The sequence below is a fragment of the Muntiacus reevesi genome, chromosome 1, assembly GCF_963930625.1.
Source record: "Muntiacus reevesi chromosome 1, mMunRee1.1, whole genome shotgun sequence".
Lineage (NCBI taxonomy): Eukaryota > Metazoa > Chordata > Mammalia > Artiodactyla > Cervidae > Muntiacus > Muntiacus reevesi.
The window spans coordinates 20,628,106-20,644,946 of NC_089249.1; the positions used below are offsets into that span (position 1 = coordinate 20,628,106).

The 16,841-nt window shown below is 54.5% G+C and overlaps 1 protein-coding gene across 1 annotated transcript in view; it reads right to left on the reverse strand.

Annotated features, from left to right (window-relative positions):
- The window catches only part of MYH9 (myosin heavy chain 9), an 85,476-nt gene that overhangs the window by 20,422 nt on the left and 48,213 nt on the right, over nt 1-16,841 (reverse strand). Inside the window, exons 5-17 of the mRNA XM_065939141.1 lie at nt 16,566-16,659; nt 12,382-12,474; nt 11,850-11,913; nt 11,068-11,166; nt 10,564-10,707; nt 9,746-9,841; nt 8,859-8,977; nt 7,929-8,081; nt 6,612-6,785; nt 5,722-5,895; nt 3,796-3,910; nt 829-1,022; nt 380-501 (exon numbers count right to left, since the gene is read on the reverse strand). Of these exons, the coding sequence (XP_065795213.1) occupies nt 380-501; nt 829-1,022; nt 3,796-3,910; nt 5,722-5,895; nt 6,612-6,785; nt 7,929-8,081; nt 8,859-8,977; nt 9,746-9,841; nt 10,564-10,707; nt 11,068-11,166; nt 11,850-11,913; nt 12,382-12,474; nt 16,566-16,659 (1,641 nt within the window). The remainder of the gene's footprint in view (nt 1-379; nt 502-828; nt 1,023-3,795; nt 3,911-5,721; nt 5,896-6,611; nt 6,786-7,928; nt 8,082-8,858; nt 8,978-9,745; nt 9,842-10,563; nt 10,708-11,067; nt 11,167-11,849; nt 11,914-12,381; nt 12,475-16,565; nt 16,660-16,841) is intronic.

Below are 16,841 nucleotides of genomic sequence, written 5' to 3' on the forward strand. Positions count from 1 at the left end.
AGAGAACCACTAATCAATGGGGTGGTACAAGAAATTAACCAGAGTGCTGCGATAGACAGCAACCAGGGCTAAACACGTCATTAGGTAAATAGGCCGGTGTCACGACTGTCCCCCCTCTGCACACACAGCAGACATCCAATTCCGCTGACTTTTTTAATACTCGAGGCTCCAGCTGATCCTCCTTTAATGTCTTTTCAGAGCTCCTCTAATTATAGCAAACAGCACCAGGCCCCCACAGTGACTGGGAATAGAAGCCAACAAGATAACTTTCATTTTAGCAACAAAACAGGAAGTCCTTCCTCATGTGGAGGGTGGCACAGAGGACCCCAGCTCAGTGTGGATGAGGAAATGGCTCCCCCACTAAAGGCTCTGCACTCACCTCTGACGGAACTCCTGGAAGACCACGCGGTTGGGGAAGCCCTGGCGGCAGATCCGGATGCCTTCGAGAACCCCGTTGCAACGCAGCTGATCCAGCACCAGATGGGGGTCCAGCTTGCCAGCCTAGGGAAGAAATCCATGCATGTGCTCTTCCTGTATGCCCAGGGACTGATGGAGAGAGGGCGGGCCCCTCTGGATGCAACAGGGCAAACACCCGCCCAAGAAGGAGCAGTCACTGCCCGCCCACCCCTAGTACTGACAGCTCAGTTACATGATAGAGGTCTGAGAGGCAGAAACGGAGGCTACATGGGCAGGCTGAACAATAAGAGTGCCTGAACCACCCTGCAGGGTGACTGAACCACGGGCTCTGTGTGCCACGGGCGAGGGGTTTCCGCTCAGGGAGACAGACAAGGCCTGGGCGGCCTGCGTCCCACTACCGAGCAGCCGCACCTTCTTCTCGTGGTTGGGGATGATGCAGCGGACGAAGTTGGGGTTGGTGTTCCTCAGCGTGGCCATGAGTTTGGCCAGCTGCTCCTTGTACAGCTGGCCCACCGTGCGGAACATGCCCTTGCGCGTCTTGAAGGCCCCGGGCATTGCCGTCTCTGACATGCCAGCCACTTGGTCCAGGCCGATGATGCGGTCCACTGGAGAGAGCAGGCAAGAGCACGTGAGTACCCGGCAGTCCGGGCCAGGGCAGAGGGGCGGGACAGACAGACAGGCCAATCTGGTCAGAAAAAGAGGAGACTACAGAATGCAGACCGTTTCTACTTGGAGCATACATACAAAGCAGGCTAAGGTCATTTCCAAGGGTTGGCAGCAAAGGTGACCTTGTGAGCAGGGAGGAGGGAGGAGGAAAAGGTTTGGAAAGATTGCAGAGCCACGAAGTGGGGAAGCACATTCGTGAAGGCTGGCTCCCCGTTGTCACTTATCTCAGCCACCCTGGGACGCTCCTAACCCAGAGACACAAGAGCTGACAATGCCTCCTGGAGGAGCGAGCTGAGCTGGTCCACTAGCCTGGCTCTGAGGAGGTGTTCAGACTTGACTGACAGGAACCCGATAGTCCATTCAGTCATTGAAAAAAGCAGACCAGTATCCTGAACTCACACTGACCATTACCTGAAAGCACTGGGCTAGGTCAGAAGGCAGGAGCTCTAAAGCTACTCGGCCACCACCTGCAGGAGTCTGGCCCACGCTCTCTCTGTCAGCAATCCCCCCATGCAGAGCTCTCTACATCAGGGGCCTAGAGCAACATGCACGGTGCCAGGGCAGAGTTCCAGAGAACCACCACTACCCATAGCTACCCCGAAGGCTGAGGATCCTTCTCCCTCTCCGGTCTCGCTTGGTCTCCAAGATCACAGGTCTTTCTCATCTAAACCAACCCTCCACGGAAGCAGCCCTCATCACCGTGACTCCCGCCCAGAACAATGAAATGAACCTCCTCCTCCCAGGCAAAAAGCAAATGATGAACAAGCCCAACCTAAGTGGCCAGTGATCTGAGGTCAGGCTTACACCAGAGCCAGTATTAAACTTGAAGACTTCCATCGCTGGATGCAAAAGTTAAGAATTCTACGACAAAGTCAGGTTCTTGTTCCTTTGTGGCCAGACCTCTCTTATTTATTTGAAAGCCACAGAAAAGATAGCTGCTCAAGAGGGAAGCCAAGAGTGAGGATAGACCCAATGAACCCCTCAGTTAAAACGGGAGGCAACTATAGCTCTTGCAGCCCCCACAGGGCCCCTCTGGCCACCAAAGGTGTCCTGGGACTGGGTGGCTTGTGAAAGTCACTCACGTTGCCCAAGGGAAGGTTGAACATGCCCCAAAACAACTGGTCATTTCATGTGAGGGGATCCTGGCCCCAGAAAACCCTGCCCAGGAGGAGAGGTAACTGCTGCATAGACACACAGGTGCCCTTGTCAGCACTGAAGTGTCTGGGCCCACACACGCACACGCACACACACGGCAGTGCACACAGCCCCCTGTGCTGGGACACAGCAGCCATCACACACATGCACGCATGCACACGCACACACACACATGCACACACGCACGCACATACACACAGCAGTGCACACAGCACCCTGTGCTGGGACACAGCAGCCATCACACGCACGCACACACATGCACACACGCACACACACACACACACAGCAGTGCACACAGCACCCTGTGCTGAGACACAGCAGGCATCACACACACACACACACACACACACACACACACACACACACACACGCACGCACACACACACACAGCAGTGCACACAGCACCTTGTGCTGAAACATAGCAGTCATCACACACACACACACGCATGCACACATGCACACACACAGCAGTGCACACAGCACCTTGTGCTGAGACACAGCAGCCATCACACACACGCATGCACACACATGCACACACACAGCACCCTCTGCTGAGACACAGCAGCCATCACATACACATGCACGCACACACACGCACACACACGCACGCTCGCACACACACAGCAGTGCACACAGCACCCTGTGCTGAGACACAGCAGCCATCACACACACGCATGCACACACACACACGCATGCTCGCACACACACAGCAGTGCACACAGCACCCTGTGCTGAGACACAGCAGGCATCCAAGCGGTGAGATGCCGCCTTCACAAGGGGAGTTCTGAAGGGGACATGGACTGTGAAACAATTTTTTTTTCTCCTTTTAAGATCTATAACATGAAGCTGTCAATATCAAACCACAGCCCAGTTGTGCCTGGCTTTCTACTGGAGGCCTGTGATGGGGAGGGGACCGGAGCCTGCACATAAGCCCAGGGCAGAGACCAGGGAAGGAGCACAGGCAGGCAGGAGCAGCCAGGCAGAGCAGGCAAGCTCAGCAGAAGCACCAGTCACGCAGCCCGGGGTGCAGCACACATTGGCGCCGCGCCAGGCGGCCAGTCACCTGGTTCTAGGTGGAGGATAGGAAAGCGCTGATAGAAATAGGCTCTCTGGGTGCTCTGCATCTCTGCAACAGAGAGGTTAAAGCAAAACCCAGGCAGAGAGAAGGAGAAACTGACAGAAACAAGGAAAAGAACAGCTTCCAGAGGTACTGGCTATCAAGGAGATGCAAGAAGGCAGTGAGGAGTTGGACAGAACCCGGGTGGCCTGGTGCTGGGCCACCACACCACCCCCTACAAGGGAAAGGTCTGTGGCCTCAGAGCCTGGAGAAGCCTCTGCCCCAGAGGAAGTGACTGTGTGCCATGTTCAAAGGATGCTTGGGGCTCATGCACACCAGGATTCAGGGACAGGGTGACCCTCGGGGCTGGAGGAGCCCACGCTCCTGGGAGCCAAGTGGACACAAACCCTCTGGCCTGAGCCCTGCCCTCAGCCAGTGGCCAGGAAGGGAAGGGGCCTAGCTGTGGGCACGGGGAGGCAGGCTGAGGGCCAAGGGCGTACCATCCTTCCACAGCTCCGAGACAAACTTGTCAGAGGACTGGTGCAGCAGCGTGGCGATGTTGTCGTTCAGCGGGTCCATGTTCTTCATCAGCCACTCATCGGCTTTGTAATCCACCTGTAAGATCGGGCCTTGAGTCACAGGCTGCTCAGGGCACACTGGTGCACGCAGCCTCTATGGCAGCAGGCTGACCCCATGGGCGGAAACATCAAAAACAGCGAAGACCCTCAATCTGCTATTTTCATCCCCAAGAAGGAAATAACGAGTGACCAGGGTGGAAACCTCCACGAGATGTTCTCTGCAGAGTTACGTGACGGCAAAATATTTAAACGGCACCAACGTCTGGCTGCAGGGAACAGGCTAAGAATTAAGTTGCAGCTACATAGTAGAATATTCTGTTTTTAAAGATGTTTAAGGTAATATGAACATTGGGGGGAAAATCCTAATAATTCTTTTTAGCAACAGGACAAGTAGTTTTTGTTAGTTTTTTTTTTCCAGGATATTCAGGTTTTCTCACAGCATATATTCTTCTCACCTTTTTTGAAATATGTTCTCAATAACAAGAGTAATAAAACATCATATATTGTAACAATACAAACAGAGCGACTGGCCACCACAGCCTGCTTCTTAACCAACACAGCGTAACTCAGCCCATGATTCCCTCCTGGCCCCCTTCTGCAGGTTTCCCCACATGCAAGGCTGTCAATGATGAGGTGCAAGATGGTGGCGTCTTTCTCCCTAGAGGCAGAATGACCTCCTGGGAGAGGACAAACCCTAGAGTTGGGTGTCTTGGCATCTGTCTCCCTCGGCACGACCAGCATCCTTGTCCTCTGAGCTGCTGCAGTGCAGGCTGGATGAGGACGCACAAAGGCAGTTTCACCATTCAGCCCTTCATGGGCTTGCAAGGGTGCCCAGGTTTTGCATCACCTACAACAGTGCAACAAAAGCCTGCCTGCGTTTCTAACAAAGGTGGCGGGAGACATCAGCATTCGGGGGGGCATGACCTTAGGTAACTAGAGAAAAAGAGATCTCCCTAACAATTAGTTTAAAATCAAGAGTGGCTTCAACAGCCTTAGGAGACAAAGGAGATAAGCAGGGGAGGCCGAACAGTACAGGGCCACGTGCAGAAGGGTGGGAGAGGACCACGGGTGGCTTGGGAGCACCACTGTGACAGCACAAGTTTCTCATCACCAATCCTCACTGATGGCGAGGCTGAGGACCAGCTCACCACACATCCAAGTCAGACATTCTGTGCAAGCAATACAACTTCCTGAGAAGAACCAGCTTTAGTCTAAGCTTGGACCTCTGCAGACTCAGGACACCCCTGTTCGTCCGAGCCCTGGGATCAAGCCAACTGGAGGATGTCTGACAGCTGGAATGAAGACAGCTCTGCTACTTCCTGGCTGTTGATCTTGGCAATAACAAAGCCAACAACACCTACAGGCATGGCTCTCACCCAGGGGACAATGTTACCCTCCAATCCCACCCAGCAGATGTTCCAGGATGTTTGGAGACACTTCTGGTCGTCACATGTAGGAAGGGCGCTACTGACCTCTGGTGGGGAGAAGATAGGTCTGCTGCTAAATATCCTACAAGAAGCAGGAGTGTCCCTGACAATAAAGACTGACCTGGCCACTGAGGTAGGCAGTGTGGAAGCTGAGAGGCCCTGCCCCAGAGCACTGACTGCCCAGCACTGGGCTTTGTGAGCTCCTTTAACACACATTCCCCAGGACAGTGGTGGTCACGCCCATTTTCCAGATGAGGCAACCAAGGCTCAGAGAGGTGAAGTAACTGGCCCAAAGCCACACAGGAGCAGAGCTCTAATTCAGACTGCAGAGTCCATGACTTTAGCACAAACAGCATGTCTACGCCTGGAAAACGCACTCAATAATAACACACCGCATGACACCAGGGTGTGCGCTCCTCACCTTGCCAGCGTAGTGGATGATGCAGAAATCTGCCTTGTCCTTCAGCTGCTTGGGCTTCTGGAACTTGGGGTGGGTGCCCTGCTCCTGCATCACCTTCTCCACAAAACTCTTGTCCGTGGCTTTGGGGAACCAGCACTCCTCGTCCAGCAGGGCCAGGATGCCAGGAGGGCCTGCCTGGAGGGAGCACAGCATCGCGCGGGTCAGCTTGACCTGGAAACCCACCAACTCTCACCCTCGTAAAGTCACAGCCTGGTTTTCAGAAACTCAAGAATCTCACCAGAAGATGGACAGTGCTTTCCTCACACAAGAAAAAAATAAGGAGCATGACTGAAAGCACTCCAATTACAAGTTCTAGCTGAAAAAGAATTTCTGAGGTCTAGGCTATGTGGAACACACCTTAACCCAACGATCCATTGCAAGATTCTCCCATGAGAACAATGGAAATCAGCTGGTGGCTTGATGGGCCATGCAGACCCCTGACCCACGTCCAGAGGATGCCCCTCAACAGGGGTCCTAGCCCCTGGAGCCCCTCTCGGACCCCACTCGACACACAGTGTGTCCACACAACGATGTGGTGAGTGGGGACATTTAGGATAAGGTTCCTGAGGAAGAGGAAGCACCCAAGAGCCCCAAAGCCTTCCGAACACTGAGTTTATAAGACAGCAGACTCGGCCACTGTAGGACTGGTTGACAGGCCTGGGAACCAAACACCATCTTATTTGTTGGAAAACAAAACTGATTTAAACAAAAAACTCATCATCAAAGTAAAACATTCGGTATGAGGATCACAGATGGTTCCATCCCCAGAGGGGTGGAGCGAGGGGTGGGGCGAGGGGCGGGGCGAAGGGCGGGGCGAGGGGCAGAGCGAGGCGAAGCCACGGGGCTCTTACCGGCTTCTCGATGAGGTCGATGCAGGGTTGCAGGTCGAGGCCGAAGTCGATGAAGTTCCACTCGATGCCCTCGCGCTGGTACTCCTCCTGCTCCAGGATGAACATCGTGTGGTTGAAGAGCTGCTGCAGCTTCTCGTTGGTGTAGTTGATGCAGAGTTGCTCGAAGGAGTTCAGCTGCAAGAGGGAGATGGGGTCAGACAGATCCCTGTTGCTGCCGGCAAGCCCCCAGGAAGGACCGGAGGGGTGTTTGGGCGGAATCTCCTGGGGCCCCACCGTGACGCCCTCTGTGGGCCTTCCCTCATCACACCCACAGCAGGGGCTGCACTGCTGGGGCCTGCGGACCCCGCCAGCAGTCTGGTGGAGCCTCTGTATCAAGATGATGTTTTCAAATGCACAAAATTGATCAAAAGAGAAAGAAGTTATCTTGAAATGTAATTATCAAACATGGTAACATAGAAATCCATAGTGCTTCTTAATTAACAAGCACAAGTTCAAGCTGTCGGCTTTGTAACACCTAGAATCTGAAGTAGAGGTGAATGCAACCAGTATGCATTTATGCCAAGTTGCTCAGTCATGTCCGACTCTTTGCGACCCCATGGGCTGTAGCCCACCAGGTTCCTCTGTCCATAGGATTCTCCAGGCAAGCATACTGGAGTGGGTTGCCATTCCCTTCTCCAGGGTAACTTTCCTAACCAGGGATCAAAACATCTCTTAAGCCTCCTGCGTTGGCAGGCAGGCTCTTTACCACTAGTGCCACCTGGGAACCAAAGAATACAACAACACGCAATGACTGCTATGACGTGAAAATATCTGATTTCTACTAGAGACAGAACAGCCGTAGTTGGTGTACTCTGCTGAATACACGACTGAAAAAACTGCATCATATAATGAGAGGTTAGTGAAAATAAAGAGGTAATTCTTCCCCCACCCAAGTTCACGGCTCCTCTGAAAACAGCCATGGACCCTACGTTGAAGAATATCTGAGCTCCTGTAATTACCAGTTTTTGCTACCTGATCTCAAAGTCTTTATGGGCAGGGACAAAGTCATGTCACAATGAGAAAACATAAACAATAAATGAACAGGAAGCCCCTGCCTGTGAGGCCTCCTAGAACACCATCTAGATGGTACCAGTCTCACCAGCATTTCTCGTTGGGAAAGGGCACTTTGTTTAAGCTTTAAATGCACTCAACTCTTGTCTCCACACAAGCAAGGAGGTTGCCAGCTCAAATGGCTGTGGGACCAGGTGAGACAGGACCCCGGCCCAAGGAGACCCCGGAGGCTCGGGAGGTGGGAGGGGGCTCGAGGGAGAAGCTCACATCAAAGATCTCGAAGCCAGCGATGTCCAGGATCCCGATGAACGAGGCGCCCTGCCTCTTGGTCTTGTCCAGAGCTTTGTTGATGCGCAGGACCAGCCAGCGGAACATGCGCTCGTAGGTGGCCTTGGCCAAGGCCTCGATGGCAAAGTCAGCCTGCGGGGACACGGGGTGGGGCGGGGGGAAGGTCAGACACAGGAAGCCTTTAAGCTCTCATTCCCTTTACCCCAACAATGTCACCTGCAGGGCCCACCCCCAGAAAAACAGCCCCAAAGATGAGGAAAAACCTTCAAGCACAGATATGTTCACTGCAGTGTTATTATAATGAAGGAAGTTGCAAGAACCTAAACTTTCAACATTACATGCCAAATGAACTTGTGTGCGTGCATGCTAAGTCGCTTCAGTTGTGTCTGACTCTTTGCAACCCAACGGACTATGCCCTGCCAGGTTCCTTTGTGCATGGCAGGAATACCTGAGCGGGTTGCCATGTCCTCCTCTAGGGGATCTTCCCCACTCAGGGATCAAACCTGGGTCTCCTGCATTGGCATGCATGTTCTTTGTCACTAGTGCTACCTGGGAAGCCCCAGAATGAACTTAGAGCTTTGCAAAGACTTAAATAAATGGATATGAACTGAGGTATCTACAGAAGAAATGACATCTGAGATGTACTTCAAATAACACAGCTAGGGGTGTGGAGACCAGACTAACCAGGAGCCAAGACCAGCCATGAGTCAGTGACTCCTGAAGCCTGGACCCTGGGCCCAGCTTCCTCCTGCTCTCAGTGGGGGTGACACCACCTGCTCTCCAGGGTACCGTGAGGACTCAGAGAGGTGACAGTGCTGATACAGGGGACGTCCCAGGGCAGGCCTCAGCGTGGCCTCTGCAATAGTCCTCTCCAAGGAGGTGGCCCAACCCCCCAGCCGGAGGGCTCACCTGCTCCTTCGTCTGCGCCTTCTGGACGTAATCCCGTCCCACCTTGATGCGCGGGGTGAGGATTCCTCGGGTGAAATCGGTCACATTGATACCCAACAGGTGGGATACTTTCTGGGCAGCTAATATTTTTCAAAGAGTAAGGAAGGAAGGGGTAAAAAGGTTTTAATTAAACCCAAGAGAACAAGTCCCTCTGCTCAACCTACGAAAGGTGTGGTAACTGAGTGATCGTTACCAGGACAATCAACCCAGGCCCAGCCCTTCCTCCACAGGGCACAGAACAGTCGGCTCTCCCCTTAGACAGGCCAGCAGGCATGGCTCCCAACTCAGGGCCCCACATCGGGACCTCTGCACACCCTTGGCCACATCCTGAGTGTGAAAGAGGGTCCTGAACACAAACAGCACCGCCCTAGACATAGGGACAGAACAGGACAACTCACAGACCCATGCATTAAATTCTTTTGAAAGCCCCTCAGAAGCACATGTTGAGGCTAACTTAAGGAGGGCTGCTTGCAATAACCTGAGAATTAGCAATGGCTGAAGAGCTAGGGTGAGGACAGTGTTTCATGTCCTCCCAAGTTCACAGGCAAGTTGAAAGACAGCAGAAATGACTGTTTTACAAACGGAGACAATCAGTCTGGTCTCAGCATAAATGAGAGAAACTCGGGGCCACAGATCATGGGTTTTCTAGCTCATTCTGACACTCACTCCGTCAAGGAGCAGCAGGGTCATGTTCACGAGAGTTTTACAAAAATACGGAGTGACAGGCAGCCACAAACACATGTGCAGTAAAAAAGAAGAGTGTCTAAGATCTCTCCAAGACTCCTTCTCCTGAGCCATCCCACCCAGGCCCCTACCCGCATAGTCAGGTGAGAGGCCCACGGGGTTACCTGTGTTGTCGGGCATGGAGGCCTGGTCGCTGTTACGCTCCTTCTTGAAGACAATGTTGCCGAGCTGGAGGACCCCCGAGATGACTCGCAGCAAGCCTTGGGGTGCAATGAAAGGCAGCTCAGAACCAGTTGGGGTGTCACCCGTCAGAGGCCCTCACGTAAGACAGCCATGTGAGGCACCAGGCCTTGGCCTAAACCACATCTCCAGGGCCTCTGGTCAACCTCCACTGGGGCAGTCTTGTGCTTAGATACAAGCTCTGTTAATGCTTCTAAGTTCAGATGTGCCTCTACCTAGAGCCCTCTGTCTGTTTTTATAAATAAAGTTTTATTGGAACACAGCCAGGCCTGTCCATGAACATGCTGTCAGTGGGAGAGCAAAAGTGACCCTGACTCTAATGCTGGAGAAGAGGGTACACATGCCCCAGCCCCTAATCTTCCTGAAATACAGCAGCAAGGCCCCCCTCACCTCCCTCTAGAGAAACGAGAAGACACAGGCAAGCTCCACACCACTGTCACCCTGGGCGTCACCAGTGCAGAAACCCCAGCCCCTTCCACACTCCGCTCAGACAAAGCAGGAATATTCCACTTCCAGCAAATGGCAAGGACAGGAGCAGTAGACCCAGGCCCTGGGCATTTAGGAACCTGTCCTCTGTCCTCGTATGTCCCCAGGCGATATGACCAGGAAGAAATAACCCTGAACCTCAAACCTGCGGGCCCACCTCCCACCACGCAGCCTTCCTTCGGTCTCTATGAACTACCTAACGGCCAGTGCCAACAGGAAGTCCTCCCCAGCCTCCCCGGGAAGGGCCGGCCCATACCCATCTGCTCTTCCTCTGGGATGCCCATAATCCGAAAAGCCTCCATGGTCTCCTGGAACATGTCCTTGTCCTGTTGCCCGGGAATGGTGACATGCCCGTTGGACAGGAAGCGGTATTTGTTGTATGACTCCAGCAGGAGATCAGCTGTAGAGGGCAGAGGGCAAAGTTCAGTGAGGGTCAGGAGGCTCCAGTCAACCCTGTGACCTCAAAGGTATGGGAGATGGGGAAGCATCCCAAAACACCCCAGGAATGCTGACTCTCCCCAGCATGTGAGACGGGCACACACAGAGGCCCCCACCCAAGAGCATCAAGGCCCAGAAGTCTGCAGCTGCAGTGACCTGCCCAGGCTCCCTCTGGCCTAGTTGGAAATAGGGGCCAAGCCCGCAGCCGGCCCAGGAACAGAAGTCAGGCTTGCCTTGCCTGCCCCCAGGCCGAGATTTCATTTCCCGACTGCAGTGTGTGGCCTGACTGCAGGGGGATCCCCTAGGTGGGCCCACGACTCACACTTGAGGTGCTCCCCAGCCCCAGACAGCAGGTAGTAGAAGATGTGGAAGGTCCGCTCTTCCTTGGCTTGGCGGATGGCACGAGATTTCTCCAGGAGATCTTCAAGAACATTAAGGAACTGTGCATACTGTTGGGAAGGCAGCCCCCCACATTCCCCCATTCAAAAGCCATGGAACTTCACCAGCAGAAAACGGCAAAACAAAACAAAGGCAAACTACCCCGGCTGTGTCCCTCATGGCGTGCAGCCTGTCCAAACAGCAGCCCCCACACATAGGAGCCAACACCTCCCCAGGCTATTAACATAAAGGAGCATCCACTCAACTCTACCCTCAGGGAACCACACTGGATGACCTTCTATAGCTCCATCCTATTCGAAGATCAACTTTGCACGCATGCTCAGTCGTGTCCAACCCCCTGGACTGTAGCCTGCCAGGCTCCTCTGTCCATGGAATTCTCCAGGCAAGAATACTGGAGTGGGTTGCCATTTCCTTCTCCAGGGGATCTTTCCAACTCAGGGATCAAACTCATGTCTCCTATGTCTCCTGCATTGGCAGGCGGATACTTTACCACTGAGCCACCTGGGAAAACCCTAAGCTCAACTTTATCCCTCCTATGAAGAAAAATCAACTTATCCTGGTCCTCTCCCTGGTGCCATAGACGAGGTGTCGTAAGAGGCCAGTAAAAGGGAAACCGCAGGAATCAGGGAGCAGCCTCTTCTCCATCAAGGTCACTTCCCCCACCCCCAGACCCAGAACACTTTTTACAGTTAACCACAAGGATACAAGTCTCAATGTTGGCTCCCACGATGTAGCCATTGACATCAAAGTTGATGCGGATGAACTTGCCCTGAGGAAAGACGGATGAAGAGATGAGATCCCCATCGTCCAGCCCCTCCCCCAGTGGCACAGCCTGGAGGCAGGAAACCAAGAGACTGAGCCTGCATCTGGCAGCCAGGGACCCGGCACCCCAACTGCACAGGAACTCAGGACTCAGAAGGGCCACACAGCTAAGCCTGAGCCAGGACCAGCCCCAAGGATGCCCAAATTCCTCCAGAGGGGAGGAGAGAAGCATTTATCTGGAGGCGCTCCTCCTGTTTGGTCTGACTGGGTTCTAACTGGCTGGGGTTACAGCCCGACAAGCAGGGGACCGGTAGGGACTCCCCGCTGCCTGTCTTCGTCACCTGAGCTAAGGAAGCTCCTTACGCAGGTACGTGACCCCGTCTGCTGCCTGCAACAGGCCCAGAGACACCAAGTCTGACCCTTCTCTGCGTCTGGGGAACCCAGTGGGAAGGTGCCCGTGAGCACCACCACTCACAAATCGAGAGGAGTTGTCGTTCTTGACAGTCTTGGCATTCCCGAAGGCCTCCAGGATGGGGTTGGCCTGCAGCAGCTGCCGCTCCAGCTCACCCTGGAAAGAAACCCAGAGGCATGGTGAGGGCCAGGCAGTGGCACGGCTGCCAGACCTGCTCTGCCAGGCGGAGGGGAGGCGGCAGAACCGTGTCCACACGCCCCACGTGCCAGGGATGGGGGCTTCTGGACTCTGACCACGCTGGCCTTGGCCTGGTCCCCATCGTCACTCCAGAGCAACTTTCCTGCCAGACGTCTGGAAACGCTGCCTGACTTGAACTTGCTTCCTGAGCTAACCAACCAGCGGCCCTAGAGAGAGAAAGGAGGCTGCCCATCCAGCTCGGGGACCTGACGGGACGGCCTGGATCAGCCCTGGAGGATGCACTGGAAGCAGCACTTGAAACAAGAGATACAGAGGCATCAATCCTTCCCCTGGATCATGTCCATCCAGGACGCCGCCCTTCCTCTGCCCCCCGGGCCTCTGCTCCCCACCCAACAGCCCACAAAAAAATTTTCCCTCTTCATAGGACAAGGAGAGAGGGAACTAGATCCGCAAGACACCACCTTGTCACATCTGTGTCCTCATAAACTCTGCATTTTCCCTGCGGGTCCCCTGTCCTGCGGGTCCCCTGTCCTGCGGGTCCCCCGTCCTGCCGCTCCCCAAGCCACCCCCACCCCCCTAAACCTGCTCCCAGCAAGTCAGGTGTCTGAGCATGGGATCAGCAAGGCCCACTTTGAGTTCTAATTATTCACTGATAACATCAATAAGCCCTACTACAGTCTCATGATACTGGGTGGTTGGCAAAAATGTCCTCTTATTTACGCCCTCTTATCCCTGGGTCCTCGTGATATTTAGAGTAGGAAAGACAAGAGTAGCCCCATTTCCGAGAAGAGAAAACTGAAGTTGAGGGGAGGGGAATGAATTGCCCGGGGTCATGGAATCCAAGGCTTCTACCTCACACCTGTCAGTCACACTGTCTCTCGCCACGCCCCAGCCCTACCTGGGGCTCCCTGCCAGCAGGTGGGCAGGCCTTCGGAAGCAGTTATCATCCTCCTGGCAGGCCAGGTAATAACTGACGCTGCCTGAGGAAAAGACGGCGCTTGTTCACCTTACTACCTGGGCACTCTAGGGAGACAGACAGCACACAAGGGCCAGGTGGGGTTTTCTATTTATCGGCAGGGCTGGAGTCAAGCCAGGACTTTCTGAGAATAAAGGCTGCCTGTAATCTGTGATGAAAGGGAGAACAGGCGGCAGGCGCTCCACAAAGGCCAAGAACTGCAGCCTCCCAAGGACGCCTGCGGCACACAAGGCCGCTCAGGCACACCATTCTGTACGTAAGTCTACAGAACACCAAGGATGCTCCCGGGTCTGGAAAGGCCCCCAGAGACTGGAGGCGCCCCACGACAGCCATCCCTGGTCAGGGATCCTCGCAGGGCTGGAGAGTCTTGACTTTGGACTGTAGAGATTAAGTGGAGGAGGGTCAGTGCAGCCAGGTCAAGGGGCAGAGGTCAAGCCCACAGTGCAGGCCCTACAGGGGTGCAGGGCACCAGCAGTCACAGGACATTGGCATCCATCCCCCAGGCTCAGACGGGCTGGGAAGACAGCGAGCAGCCCACCGACCCAGAGTTGGTTGAGCGCTGCTCCCCCACCCACTAAAACACCTTCTCCAGGCACAGGCCAGGCTGCCAGGCTGGCCGAGCCACTCCTGTCCCCACAGTCAGATGGGAGCTGGGTCCCCACCAGAGCAGGCAGCCTGCTTAGAGGCAAAGCTAAGGCCTCTGTTGGGAACACAGGCTGCTGCCGTGGAAACGTAGGGCCACCAGGCCAACCCAGGAGCAACCAGCTCAGATTCCCGAGCTGAACTCAGCTGAACCGAGTGATGGCAGCTAACCTACAGGTTTCTCTTCACTGACGCCTAACTAGGCACAGGAGAGACCTTTATTTGTCAATGAAACCTGCATACCGTGAAATTACGAGGCACTGCTATAGGCAGCGTGTGCTCGTGAGATTTGGGATTATCTGTGTGGTCTCTGAAGGGCTTCCCTGGGTGGAATTTTTGCCAGGGGCTTCCAACCAGTACACAAAAACCAGAGTGAGGAAGAGCATCAGAGCTCACTGTTCAGACTCTGGAAGTCCATCTGAAAAGACCCTTCACTCAGCGCCGCTTTGCCAACTTGCCGTCTGGCCAAAGCCTGGCCCCCCTTAAGGTGAGGTTTGGAGTATCCCAATGGGGGGTCTTGGGATGAGCACTTGGGTCCTTGCGGGGAGTGAGCTCCCCAGCGAATGCAGTGACAGGCCTAGAACACAAGGCACAAACCAAATTCAAGAGTGTCTCGTGGCCTAGCTGTGTGTGGAAAATCACTGCAGAGCTTCAGGCAAGGAAATCAAACAAACCGGTCAGTAGCCTGTACAACTGAGGGCCTGGACGGTCGTGGGAAGCCAAGGGCAGCCTATTCAATCATTCGAGTTGAACTTGGAGCTGGGTACCGGGTGCCCATCACACAGTAGCCTGAGAAATAGGACGTGACAAGTTGGCCTCCACTTGTCACAGCTCTCACATGCCGTCCTGAGTGCTGGGGGCCTGCCTCTCCCCACACCTGCAGATGGATCAGCCCCAGACATAACGCACGTGGGTCAACGTCACTGCTCTCTAACTGTGGTTCCCTCTCCTGTCCTACAGGGCAAGGACACCAAGGCCACCCTCTGGAGATCCAGACACATACTAGGCATTCAACCAGTAGTTGGGAAATGGATTTTCCTGCAAACCCAGAGATGGAAAACCGCAGTGAGAGAACTCCTAACCTCCCCAGCCCTGTTTTTAAAATAGGTCCCTTAAAAAGAATGGAAAATGGGGGAAGGGGTGCGTAGAGAGAGAGAGCAAAAGAAAACTTTACTCGTTTCTAAATATAACTCCTGACACCCCTTGGAAAAAGATTCAGAGTGTCTGGTGAAGTCTGGTGCATGAAAAGTTACTTCTGGTTTGATTCCAGAAGACTATACTCTTTAGAACATTCTGCAGGACACACCCCCGGGTCTGCATGCAAGAAGACACACACCGCTACTTACTTACATACGCTGCACACGGCGCCCTGGGGGGGCGCCCAGATGGCTGCAGGGGACACCAGTGGCACTTAGATTTCATAGGGAAATTCAAGAGTGTGTACTTGAGAGACAGAGAGAGAGCACCACACGGGCATGCTTCAGACTAACCACACCCCGCTCTGGGGAAGCCCAGTGAGCAGATTCCTGGCACGGCTTCCGGCCAGTGCGGTAAAGGCCGCCCACCCCACCTGGTCCAGGACGCTGAGCGTGTGGGGGTCTGGTCAGGCAGACACTCACTCCGCTGTGCCTCGGTCAGGGCTCCGCACGGGGACTTCTGGCCCTCATGCGCATGGGAACTCTGAGCTTCTGACAACAGCTAGGTGGTGAGAATGGTCCCCTTCCTGCCGGGGCGTCATTGCAGAGTGCCCGTGAGATCACCATGTGTCACAACCCAGCCCCTCCTCCCAAGACAGTCAGTGAACCGAGCCTATAAGAAGAGGTCTAGCTGCAGAGAGTGACCAATGGTGTGGAGTGAAAAGCTGCTTAGAGAAAAATCGTAATTCAAGGGCACACGATGGGCAGAACACGCATTCCTGGTGTGCAACGTGCAGTAAACGTGCAGCTCACCTAGCGAGGACACTGCTGGGTTCGACCACAGGCCACCAAGGGGGAGAGGGGGAGAAAAAGGGAAGTGAGATGACTTTGCAGCTGCCTGTTTTCTCTTCGCTGGGGGCTGTCCACCCAGAGGCATGAAAACACCAGGGAACAGAAGCAGGGGTTCCAGTGCCGGCCTGCCCGAGATCGTTCAAGTCTCCGTTGACTTGAGAGCCAAGCTTTGGAATCTGCCTTCCAACCTCAGAGGTTGAAGCCATACAGCACAGGCTGCAAACTTCCGGCAGTCTCCAGTTTCCACAGCAACGCAGAGTTAGGGCCGGTCAAGCAGGAAATGGGCTGGCTAGCGCCAGACCCACTCCCAGGATGGCCAGGACGCAGTCTCAAGGAAAGTGGGCCTGGCCTCTACTTCAGTCCCCCAAACGCCAAGCCATGGATCACTAAGTGCTCTTCCTTGGGGAGACCAGGCACGTCGTGGGGAGGAAGGTCACACTCACCTGGTCCTTCTTGCTCTTGTGTGATGAGGCCACGTGAGCCAGGTACTGAATGACTTTCTTGGTGTTCTCCGTCTTGCCAGCTCCAGACTCACCCCTGCCAGGAGAGCCAGAGATATTCTCAGGGGAAAAGTGGCCAAATCTTTGGTGTCTCCCCTTTCCCACTGCAGGCTCTACTGTCTCCCATTCTGTGGGTGCCCATGCGGGACACCCCACCCCGACAACAGCCCGTGGCAGGAAAGGGACAGGTTAAACTCTGGACTCCTCACTGGGGCCCTT